Source organism: Pithys albifrons, chromosome 1, assembly GCF_047495875.1.
Source record: "Pithys albifrons albifrons isolate INPA30051 chromosome 1, PitAlb_v1, whole genome shotgun sequence".
NCBI classification, from domain to species: domain Eukaryota; kingdom Metazoa; phylum Chordata; class Aves; order Passeriformes; family Thamnophilidae; genus Pithys; species Pithys albifrons.
This window is the reverse complement of record NC_092458.1, coordinates 69,875,359-69,887,978: the sequence shown is the minus strand read 5'-3', so window position 1 is coordinate 69,887,978 and position 12,620 is coordinate 69,875,359. Positions and strand designations below refer to the sequence as shown.

Genomic DNA, 12,620 nt, shown 5'->3' with positions numbered 1-12,620 from the left:
TTGGATGGGTTATTTCAGAATTTTGGGGCCAATTTATGTCAAGGCAGATTAAGACCAATCAGCAATGTCTAGTTCATCAATGTCACTGCATTTCTGTGTAGTATCTTTCAAAGAATTTGTAATTAAAGATTATTCTACATCTGAAATCAAAAGTGGAAAAAGGAGAAAATTAGTTTGGTGCAACATTTTAAAATGTGACAAGAGTAATTCAGATCAGAATGCTCCTCAAAGGCATATTATAAAATCTTACTGGATTATGGTAAATTAATGTAATAGTCAGTTTCTGTTCTCTTCCTGCCATCTGTTTTAACCTTCTGTTCCAGTAACAATCTTCCGTTCACCCCATACCTTTATGTACAATTGGGCAAAACATATGTGGACAATAAATAAAACGACTTAAGGTCTGGAATTTTCTTTCTAGGTGATCCATAGTGATTTGTATTTTTCTGAGGAAATAAATACAGTAATGTATTGCCACCAATTTTCCTAAGATACCAACTTGCTTTATCTAATGAGCACAATGGACGGAGAACTACAAAGACATCAACTTGCAAACAAAATGAATTTTTTGTTTCTTAAGTGCCCAGTAGTTCTGCCTCAAGTGACTGAGGTGACAAATGCAAAAGCAGTTAGATAAGGCAAATTCTGGTAGTGGCGTGGGGTTTTTAATTTAAATGGAATAATAAAGCTTTGTTAAGTATTAAAATTGTATCTCACATGAAAATTAAACCGTTTAGACTGAAATGTCAGGAATAAGGTAAGAACTCAGTAAGTACACTACAAAAGTAAGTGCACTGCAGTTGTCCATTTCATATACATTTCAAGACTATTTGTTTTAGCACAGCATAATACAGCAGGGTCAGGACTCCACTGGACTTTCTACTCAAACAGTAGTTCAAAACTTAAGTACAGAGGTACAACAGAAAAAATGATAAACCAGCCAACCAGTTGAGGAACAAGAAAAATCAACTGCTTCAGCACAAGGGGAGAATCCTCAAGCATCAACACTGCCTGGCCACACCTATATACCATTTTTAGAAAACAAACTTGGACCATTCCTTTTTTAAGGAAATTAGGTGTTTACTGTATAGCTAGAATCAGTCTACCACATTTGGCAAAAGAAGCTGGGCCCTTATAGTTGAGCTCTGTAAAATCAACACAGTCAGGTGGCCCTGAGAAAGCTTTTATTAAGAGCTGAATTTGGAAGCTACAAAATGCAATCCTTATGAAGTCAACATTTCAGTATTTACTTGTTAGGACTTGGACCATGGACATTTAAAAAGGGATTATGTGATTTTCTGCTGTAAGGACAGCTGACAAAGCCACTGCTGCCACACAGCAGAGCCATCCAAGTCAGAGGTTTGCAGGAAGGGCAGTTCACAACTGCAGAATGAAAATCACTAATGGTAATTAAAATCTGCGGTAACTCTCCAATACAGACACACCTCTGCTTGCTATCAAAAATGCAGTGCAATAAACATGCATTTAACATAGCATGAAGCTGGCAAGGAAAGAATGAACCACTTTTGCAGATTTGGGATGTTTAACTTACTTCTGAAACACTCAAGGCACTACAAGGAGGAAGTTATCTATCTAGTAAAAAACTACACAGGAGTTAAACTACAAGGCCTGAATGACACAGCCTTTTCCTTAAAAAAAAATAACAGATCTCTTGAATTTAGTTCAGGTTATATTTAAAACATGTTCCTTGTACAGCTTTACAGTTTAGAAGTACCAATTCACACTGATACTTTCTTAATCCCCTAAAAATGTCACATACAATTGCAGAAAAGATGAGAAAAAAGTAATCTCATATTTAGACACCTTACTGGACATCAATGTAAACTGCATTTTCAACTGAATGCAGGACAGCAAAGCAGTGAGCTTAAGCAGTTGCTACATGCAAACACTGGTTTACACTAGTGAAAGGAAAAACCCATAATTTTCCCAAATGTTGAGTTAGGACTAGTGTGCTAAGTAAAACCAGTTGCAGGTTTGGCTGTGGTTTATTTTAAGAACAAGTTCCATAATATGATACAAATATCAAGTAGGGGAAACAGTATTTCAGACTCTGAGCATAACTCACTATTGTATTACAAAGTGTAGCATGTATCTCAAGTCAAGCAAAAAATGGCAGCATTAAACAGTCTAGAGCAAAGTTCTTAGCAGTTACAGATGTCACAAGTGAGGAGTTACACATATTACACCTCCTGAATTTTATCAAAACAATAGCTATCTTAAGCCACATAACACCAGCAATTTAAGTAACAGTGTACTTCCAAAATGTCAGCAATGCCACAATTTGCTTGTTACCTATTGCCTCAAAATTAAAGCCACCAAGATCATAATTTATATTAACAAGTAACACGTCCATGCCCTCTCTGCTCTTTGCATCCCATGCTCAGCTATGTATGTATTATTTTGATTTAATTAGGGAACCCAGGTTATCTCAAATTAGTTTTTAATCAATTTAGCATCAGTATTCATGCAGATAAAATTAAGTAATCTTATCTCTGAAAATGTGAGTGAACTGATAAAAATAGAACACTACTATTTTGCACAGGAAAAACAGTCGTGGTAACCAACCAATAACCCTACTCATTTGCCACTACAGGAATAGAACCAATAGGTCTTTTCCATCATCTTCCATGACTGACAAAACCAGAGTCATAATAAGCTTCCTAATGACTCAATCTGCAAGTCTGGCCTGGGTTGTGCTATAAATGGATATTTTTTCAAATTCATCATTCTGTAAAACCTTTATGAAGGATACTCATGGTGCAATCCTAAACGCATATTACTCAACTGTAAGCGAACACTTATTTTCACTAGAAAACGTGTATTTGCTTCCCTTTTTAAATAGTTAATCATTGATAACCAACGTGCTTCTATTCAAACCATTAAGGGAAATGTATAGTTATTAATAACGATGCACTACACAGTGGAAAGCTTTAAACCAGCTTGCAGAAATTTCTCCTTCCTTGCAATGGCAAGATACTTTAACCATCAGCAGAACACACAGATGTCACAGCAGATTTTCTTTTTGGTATGGATTAGGTAAATTCATTCATACTGTTACAAATAAAGCATACATACAGATTCCTTTCCCAAGGTTTTTTTTTAGCTCTCCAAGTTAAATTTTCTAAAGATTTGTGTAACAGATATACTCTGTTGATAAGCCCTACTGTGCCTAATTTGCAATGGTGGACTGAGATGCAAGGACACAGTATCCTTGAGAACACTTGGTATGAAATTTGTTGCTCTTCCAAAGACAAAACAAAAGCAGTTGTATTGTAAGTTGTTCACAGTATGTACTGCACCATGCAGTTTAGCTAAACAGATTCACTATTAAGAACTGAATTTTCTTGACGCACAGTAGAAACTACGTAAGAATGAAAATGATGCCACATAATTAAGCATAAAATTATTCTCACTTGGTATTAGTAATAACATTCCCAAATACTTTCCAGTGATTTTTTTATTGTAATCAGATAACTGCACGTTTTACAGCATAGTCACACATTGTTTTTTGCTATAGTCACAAACACATTGCCTTACATAATGATCCGCATCATTTCTGCTCTATACTACAAAGCCTATGACTGAATACAAAAAAAGTTTTACAAAAGAAACCGTTTTAAAGACTACAATAACAATAGAATTGTTTCCAGATAACAGCTAAAATTATAAAGGCATATCACTGTATAGTTTTACTGGAATTGCTAAAACAGTAAGGAATGAATTAAGATTCAGTATCTGCGACGCTTGTTAGGTCCTTCAAAGTTGCCCCCTGGGTTTCCTCTACCAAAGCCACCAGGTCCACCACTCACGGCACCCACACCACTCATTGGCGACTGAGGAGTTTCAGAGCCCGTTCTACTAACCAGAGGTGAACCCATCTGGGATGGGCCTCCTTGAGGGAATCTCTCATTATGCTAATACAAGTCCATTGGAACATGCCAAACGTGAGTTACAACAAAAACCACAAGTGATGTTGTCATGGAGTTCAGCAGATAGTCCAGCAGAATCAGGATCACACATAGAAGGAAGAAAGGAGCAATTCAATTAGTTACTATGGGAAAAGAGCTGGAAATTAAAGAGTGCTAATGTTATGCTCCAAATTTGCAAAGTAAATTAAAACTTAAAAACAATACTTAAAGACCAACTCTGGTGCTCAAAACAACTTCATCCTTACAAACACATCTGAAGCAATATATATTCTCTGTGTAACAGAGGAGTTTATACCTGAGCCCTATTCTGCCTTATATACCAACTACAATGCTTCTCCCTTCAATTAATTAGACACAGAATCATGGTCAAACTAAGGGGGAAGGGTGGAGAGGTGGGAGGATGGATCAGCTGTTTTATTTCCAGATACTGCATATTTTTTCTTTTAACAGCAATATAACCCAAAGACTTCCATACCCACATATCTGTGGATACTCCAAGACCACACTACCTGGAGTCAGTCTTTTACATGGCACCTTAGAAATCTTCAGTTAAGACTTTCAAAACCCTATCCAAATAAAATTATATTAGTTACAAAATGCATAATGGACTGTGCTTAGTTTAAAAAAAAACTTCGTATGTATCTAAAGCATATTCTGAAATACCAAACTAAGATAAAAACCCAGTTAATATTCCACATTTGTTTTCCTTAGCTCTGTGTCTAATATTAATAAAGGTATATATGGTTACACAACATTATTTGCTTAGCAATTAAGGCCTAAAATAGGAAACATGCATCTGAGCACTTACAGTTCCGTATTTATGCAAGTGTTTAAAAACAGAACCCCCACATGATGAAATTTAAATTCAATGTAACATAAGCCATTAAAAGCATAGATACATGGTGCAATTAGATCTGGAAATAACTCATCATTCACCTGTAGAGGAGAGTTATGCTTTCAGAAGAAATTCCTTCTGTACAGAGACCTACACTGACTGCCCAGGTATTCAGAATTTGACAAGGACATTCAAGACCAGCCCTTTCCTTACATGCCTGAATCAGAAAAGAATTCCTCTGAAAGCCTAACTCCAGAAATAGTAGTAGAGCTCTGCAGTTCTAAAGTCTGCTAGTTCATATATACATTACTAAAAAACAGCATTGTATCTATACAGATAAAAATATATGCAACTTAGATCATGATTGTAATGCAAGTGTTTGACGTTGTATAAGGTTCCTTCAAGAGCTGCATGAACAAGTACTACTGAGCCAAAGTACCTTTAAATCTGCAGCACTGGGTACATCTGATTAAAAATTATCTTTAACTCACGCTAGAACTTGTTAGCTACAGATAGGAATTTCAACAAATAACTTGTCATGAACTCCTAATCATTTTTACAATTTGAGTTTTGGACAAAAAGTCAAGTCCTCTTCTCAATAAGGACCCCTTCTCTCCAGCTAATGAGAAAAGTGAAGTCATTAATTACCTGTAATAAAGTATGGGGGGAAACTACTTTTAAAATGTTATATTTAAAGATAATCTGTGTTTCAAAAGACTGGAATGGAAGAAAAAGAAGAGTGCTTCAACTTTCCCCTTAAGCCTTCAGAAAAATATTCAATTTAAAAATTTAAATTTTTATTTCTAGTCTATAAAGCATATTCTCCATTTCCTTCACTGGAAATTAACTGTTAGGGTGTTTTCAGAGAGCCCTCCCAGGACCTTTAAAGTGTCTTTCCAACAACAGGAACAATAAAGACTATGCCGTTCTGCAGGGGCTTGCCCCCCAAATTAAAAACTCTTCAAGTCCAAAATGAAGAAAAAAATAAAAACTAATTTGTCCTTCAGAAGCATGCAGAAGAAAACAGAAGTAAAAAATATTTTTTAAAACATGCATTTCGAAGTGTCAGTATCCTCCATACATTTCCATACCTGGAATGACTTTTTGTAGAAAAACAACAGTTCAAGTTACATACTATGATTTACAGTATCATGTTCTTTTCAATACACCTCTTTTTCAGTGTCTATATAATTGTAACAGAATGTTCTAGAAGTGACCAGTAACACACTGGTCTACAGCAAAAGCATCTCCAAAACAAGTATTTTGTGAGTAGCATCCTACCCACTTTGTGAGAAATTACACAACTGATAAAATGAGCTGGCTCCGATGATGGGAAGGGAGACCCTCTCCTTTTTAACTTGTAAAGACCAGACTCATCATGTATTTAGTGCAAAATCAAAATCTCATTTTTCCTCTATAGAAAAAAAGTTTTTTGTTTGAACTTCATTATACAGATTGCTCAATCACAGACAACACTGTTGAGAAGGCATATGTAAAAAGATGCAGCTACAAAATGCTTCTGTGTTCCAGTGAAACTATAACAGAGCCACTGTTAATATTATATACTCCTTTATATTACACCACCACTAACCCAAATATCTATTAACAGAACAGTAGTGAAAAAAATCAGATTTTAAACTATACAGTTGTTTCTCTACATAAGACATTACAGCTTGGAAAAGTGACTGGCTATGAGCCCAAAGCAAAAATGGCTAGTGCTTTAATTGCATCCCAATGGCACAACAATTTTGATTAAATATTCCACATGTATACAAGATGGTCTCTACCACCCATAGCAACTGGGCACTGTTTCCTGTATTGATATGAGAGTTACACCTAAAATCTGTTGGCATACTGATTTTCTAAGTCGTGTCATTACTGTCGTAATCTCATGCACTTAACAGTGTTAGAAAAGAAATAGAACACTAAAGTTGCTTCAAAAAATAAATAGTTTACACAAAGATATCTTCACACTACATAGCTTCCAACATTTAACCATTTATCAAAAATCCTCATAAGCTAATTCACAGAATTTAGTCTTACAAAAGAACAGCAAAAGTCTAAATTTACAGATTACAGTTTCTAAGGGAAGTAGGATTTTTGCTGTAATGTCAAACAAATATTGCCATTCTGTGTTGTGAATTATTTGTAAGCACAAGTTTTATCAGTTATTTTTAGCAGATTGAAAACACGTAACATGTTCTAACTAAGCGTGAAAATACCTTTGGTAACAAGAATGGGCCATGAGACACGACAGCTATTCAAAGTAATTAAATTTGTGATACGTTACCACTGTTCCATTATCTGGCATCATTGGTGTTCCCATATTTGCAGCTCCTTCTGGTCCCATGGAAGGACCAGGACCCATTGCAGGGCCAGGCAAAGTTCCTCTGCTGTTCATATTCATACCCATCATTGGAGGAGGGCCTTGGTTACCAGCAGGTGCTGGGCTAAACGCATCTACGCAAAACAATCTGTACTTAGAGCTGTCCTATCTTCATTTTACAAGAACAAACAAACAATTTACAATATTTAAAAAGCCAAATGTGCAAGACTTCAAATACTTGAAATAAAAAAGTATATTCTTTGAGACTGTACATTTATCTCAATCATCTGCTTTTAAACAGATTTTCAATAATCCCTATTTCTCTGCATTACATAATTTGCCTCATGTATTTGAAAATCCCAACCCTTACAGCTTTATAGGTGTACAGTTTCTGTGCAGGAACTGAAGCATTCATATAGCATATATATGCAGTATACACACTACAAATAAGCGAAGCTCTCAAGTGATTTTACAGATATTGGCAGCTATAAGGCAACTTGGCTCTTTAGGGATGCTAACACATGAAATTTACATTTGGAAGTACTATTCCACCAGTATTATTTTAATTGTATATAGCATAAAATAGATTAAGGTCTAAAACCAACACCAGAGACGGCACTCAGTTTCACAATAAATTATGTGTAATACAGCATCAATAGAATCTTGTATTTAACTGTAATTTATTATGGGAAAAGTATCAGAAAACTAAGGAAAGTTTTGTTAGAACTGAAGTGACAGAAGAGTCTCCTCGAAAATTCTGATCAAAGTAAGAGGTACAAAGAAGGCTTGAAAACGTATTTTGAGACCATTTAGCTATAATACTGCATGGCAAACACCACTCTGTCAGTTCTCATTAAGATAAGGAACAACCAGGCAAAAACACCTTGCCATAACATTTTCTCATGTTTTCGTAAGAAAGAAAAAAGTCTGATTATATAAATACCTCACATGTGCCATCATGAAATATCAGGACTGGTGGTGATGTATTTCCCCCCATGCCAACAGTAATCCATTCTTTTTAGCTCAAGTGTGCAATTAAAACATAATAATGGAAAAAGACATACCTCTGGAATCTAGTCTACACTTAAACGTATGCACCATAAGAATATAAAGAAATTTGCTATGTTGCTAGACTAATAAGCTTGCTATTTTAAAATAAACCCTCTCACTTCTGATCACAACTGCACTTCTTCAGTAACGAATATACAAAGATACACCATTGTAAGAGGGCATTTAGCACAGACATAGTGCTGTAACTATCCGCAGGAATGCAAAACGACATCTCTATTACCTGCCCTGAGTGTATGTATTGTCAGATTCACGAACACAGATTTGGGCAGGGCTCTCCCCACATGCCCTTCCAGCCTGCACAGTGGATTTTTCAGGTCAGGCACAGCATTTGCAGAACTGGCCCCACCGTTTCAGTCCTGAGGTCCATCTGCCACGGCCAAGCGAGCTTGGACAGTGACAGTGAAGTCCTCGGGACTGCCACAGCACCCGGTACTAACTGGGGCTGACCCTGCTGAGCATCTGAGATGTGACGGGATGGGATGGCAGGGAGGCATTGAACTGCCAGGGGACGGTCCCCCACTGAGACTGGAACTCAGGTCCTTGGGATTCAGAGTCCAGAGTGCTCTCCTTTACACCACGGGACCACCCTGAGTACACACACCACAACAGTCAGTGAAACCATCATGTCAAATATACTGCTGCTGAAATCCCAGACCTGGGTTTGATCATTATGCCAACTGCAAACTGCCTTGCAAAAACAATCCAGGTAACACAGTAGCACATGTAAAGTGCTGAAAAGTTTACCAGAAGAGATAAAAATACTATAATTTTGCAAAGCAGAACTCCTTTGAGCTTAATAATGAGGAACTCCAAGACCTCTCCCTGTAACACTAAATCAATACAAAGGTATGCTCAAGTTGGATGCTTCTTACCTACCCACACACATCAACACTTCATGTAGCAGGTAGAAGACTGTGCTACAATTCAACAGAATTACCCCAAAATTGGGTATTACTATCATCAATTCAGTGGCTAAGTAGAAAAGGAAAAGTCTATAAACTGCCAATATAAGCAGAAACCTTTATTTTCAGAGGCTCCTCCTGTTTTGCAGGACTCCCATGATGGCAGTGTTCAGTGTTCAGGCAGTAGTGCCACTAACTGTTAAATTACTTGTTATTGGCTTGCTGATCAGTCTAATTAAACTGAGCCAGCTGTAAACACACAGGTGGTGTCACTTATGTGTCAACTGCAACAAAGTTCTTATGCTCTGTATCATACAAATACACCCACAGTGCTTCTAGGGTGATGGACTGCAACCTGTAATATTAATCCTATTTCAGGCATAGTCAGCTCTAATGGGAGGAAAACTACACAGTGTAATGCAAGGAGAGAGGGGGGCCCCTGAACACTTCCAGCAAGTGGCCACTACAGTATTTTAGCTGTAACTCAGAGGTCCTCCAAAGTCCTCCTAGCTCCAGAGCAGATGCTAAAACCTACCCACCTGATCACCCATTCTTTTTGGTGGGACACTGATGTTAGCAATTAATTTACAGGACCAGGTTCAGCATCGGATGGAAAGCAGGTACCAGTGTTCATGCAACAATGCACAGACACTGAAAAAACCCAAAGGTCTTTCTTCTGCAACCTGGAGGGCTGAAAAAGTACACTATAAATGTCTGAACTAAATTTGGCTATTTCAGTTAGGGATAACAAAAAGTCCTTTTATAAATACATTAATAACAAAAGGAGGGGCAAGGAAAACCTCCATTCTCTGTTGGACTTGGAGGGAAATATAGTTAAGGAAGATGAGGAGAAGGCTGAGGTACTTAACACCTACTTTGCCTCAGTTTTCACCAGTAAGACAGGTGGCCCTCAAGACAACTGGCCTCTGGAGCTGGTGGACAGGGAGAGGGAGCTGAATAGCCCTCCTGTATTCCAGGAGGAAATAGTGACCGACTTACTGAGCCAGCTGGATCCTAACAAGTCTATGGGACCAGATGGGATCCATCCCAGGGTGATGAAGGAGCTGGCAGAAGAGCTTGCCAAACTGCTCTCCATCATCTTCCAACAGTCCTGGCTCTCTGGGGAGGTCCCAGATGATTGGAGGTTGGCCAATGTCACCCCAATCCACAAAAAGGGCTGCAAGCAGGACCCTGGCAACCACAGGCCTGTCAGCCTGACCTCCATGCCTGGCAGGGTTATGGAGCAGTTCATCCTGAGTGCAATCACACAGCACCTTCAGGGTGGACAAGGGATTAGACCCAGCCAGCATGGGTTTAGGAGGGGCAGGTCCTGTCTGACCAACCTGATCTCTTTTTATGATCAGGTGATCCACCTGGTGGATGAGGGGAAGGCTGTGGATGTGGTCTATCTGGACTTCAGCAAGGCCTTTGATACTGTCTCCCATAATATACTCCTGAAAAAGCTGGTAGCCCATGGCCTGGACAAGTGTACCCTCTCCTGGATTAAGAGCTGGCTGGAGGGTCGGGCCCAGAGAGTGCTGGTGAACGGAGCTGCATCCAGCTGGCGGCCAGTCACCAGTGGTGTTCCCCAGGGGTCTGTATTGGGTCCAGTCCTGTTTAACATCTTTATTGATGATTTAGATGAGGGGATTGAGTCCATCATCAGCAAATTTGCTGATGACACCAAGTTGGGAGGGAGTGTCGACCTGCCGGAAGGCAGGAGGGCTCTGCAGAGGGATCTGGACAGACTTGAGAGGTGGGCTGATTCCAATGGGATGAAGTTCAACAAGGCCAAGTGCCGGGTCCTGCACTTTGGCCACAACAAACCCCTGCAGCACTACAGGCTGGGCACAGAGTGGCTGGAGAGCAGCCAGGCAGAAAGAGACCTTGGAGTACTAATTGACAGGAAGCTCAACATGAGTCAACAGTGTGCCCAGGTGGCCAAGGCCAATGGGATCCTGTCCTGTATCAAAAATAGCATGACCAGCAGGACCAGGGAAGTGATCCTTCCCCTGTACTCTGCATTGGTGAGGCCACACCTTGAGTACTGTGTTCAGTTTTGGGTCCCTCAGTTCAGAAAGGATATTGAGGTGCTGGAGCGAGTCCAGAGAAGAGCAACAAGGCTGGTGAAGGGACTGGAGCACAAGCCCTATGGGGAGAGGCTGAGGGAGCTGGGGTTGTTTAGCCTGGAGAAGAGGAGGCTCAGAGGTGACCTCATCACTGTCTAGAACTACCTGAAGGGAAGTTCTAGCCAGGTGGGGGCTGGTCTCTTCTCCCAGGCACTCAGAAATAGGACAAGGGGGCACGGGCTTAAGCTCTGCCAGGGGAAATTTAAGTTGGAGATCAGAAAAAAATTCTTTCCAGAGAGAGTAATCAGGCATTGGAATGGGCTGCCCAGAGAGGTGGCGGATTCACCATCCCTAGAGATTTTTAAACGCAGATTGGCTGTGGCACTGAGTGCCATGATCTAGTAAATGGACTAGAGTTGGACCAAGGGTTGGACTCGATGATCTTGGAGGTCTTTTCCAACCCAATCGATTCTATGATTCTATGATTCAATACCAAAGTCTGCTGCAGCTGGCAACAAGCCAGGGAGTAAGTCTCATCAAGGCAGAGAGTTCCCCAAAAAAGTCCCTTTTTTCCATTTTTAAGTTTATAAGCTGCACTTAGCACTACAGATCCAGTCACGTGCTATGATGAGGTACACAGATTCTCTCAGAACCTGTCACAGAAAACTAAAATGAGCAGTTCTGCACACAAGTCAGCCCAATACTTATTAAATCTGCCACAGAGGCACTGTGCTTCCTAATAATATAATGCAGATATTTCCATTACTAAAGATACTCCAGCTCTCTACTGTCACACATGATGAGAAGTTGTAAATGGCAAAGGCAAAGGTCAGTTAAAAATAAAGTTACAACTGTGACAGATGTGGAGAACAGACATTAAGGTCAATAATTAAATATCTACTATTTAAAGGTCTACTGTAAGGTTTTGGGGTCAGATTATTTTGGTTGTACAGGTGGAATTGTTAATATGCTAAAGAAAAAACAAAATCTCTATAGTGAGCTAACCTAAAATCCAAACACTGTGTTTATCTACTTGCTATGGATATTTTAAAATAGCAACTCAGTGTTACTGTAACTTCCTTTGGAACTACACAATTAATTTCTAAAAGTATCACGTTTAAAAGCAAGTCGCAACACAAAGCTTAGAAAACAAGACCATGAATATCACTGTTAAGCATTAAAACCTGACAAGAATTGCAGTAAATACACATTTAAAATCTGTATGTAAAAAGTGTATCTTATGGACCTGGACAACTTGGCACAGTATCGATATTTACAAAGTCTCTTAATTAAATGAAATTTTCAAGTATGCTGCAATGATATGCAAAAGTACAACTATAAAATAAAAAAATCAGTCACAATTTATGCTTCAGTTCATTATTTACAGGTAAGTTCACAGTGTCTTCCTTTAGAATTATTTTTAAAGCTTTTTATTCTCCCTGAAAGAAAAAGCCTATTTCTGTATTA

The 12,620-nt window shown here is 38.8% G+C and overlaps 1 protein-coding gene across 5 annotated transcripts in view; it reads right to left on the bottom strand.

The window, feature by feature from the left end:
• PSPC1 (paraspeckle component 1) overlaps nt 1-12,620 on the bottom strand; it is a 69,885-nt gene that overhangs the window by 23,177 nt on the left and 34,088 nt on the right. Inside the window, exons 8-9 of one of the 5 annotated variants that reach the window (XM_071554473.1) lie at nt 7,076-7,245; nt 1,673-3,935 (exon numbers count right to left, since the gene is read on the bottom strand). The exons of the other annotated variants lie outside the window; for them this stretch is intronic. Of the exons in view, the coding sequence (XP_071410574.1) occupies nt 3,750-3,935; nt 7,076-7,245 (356 nt within the window). The 3' untranslated portion in view covers nt 1,673-3,749. Of the gene's footprint in view, nt 1-1,672; nt 3,936-7,075; nt 7,246-12,620 lie in introns of those variants that run through there. 5 annotated transcript variants of the gene reach the window in all.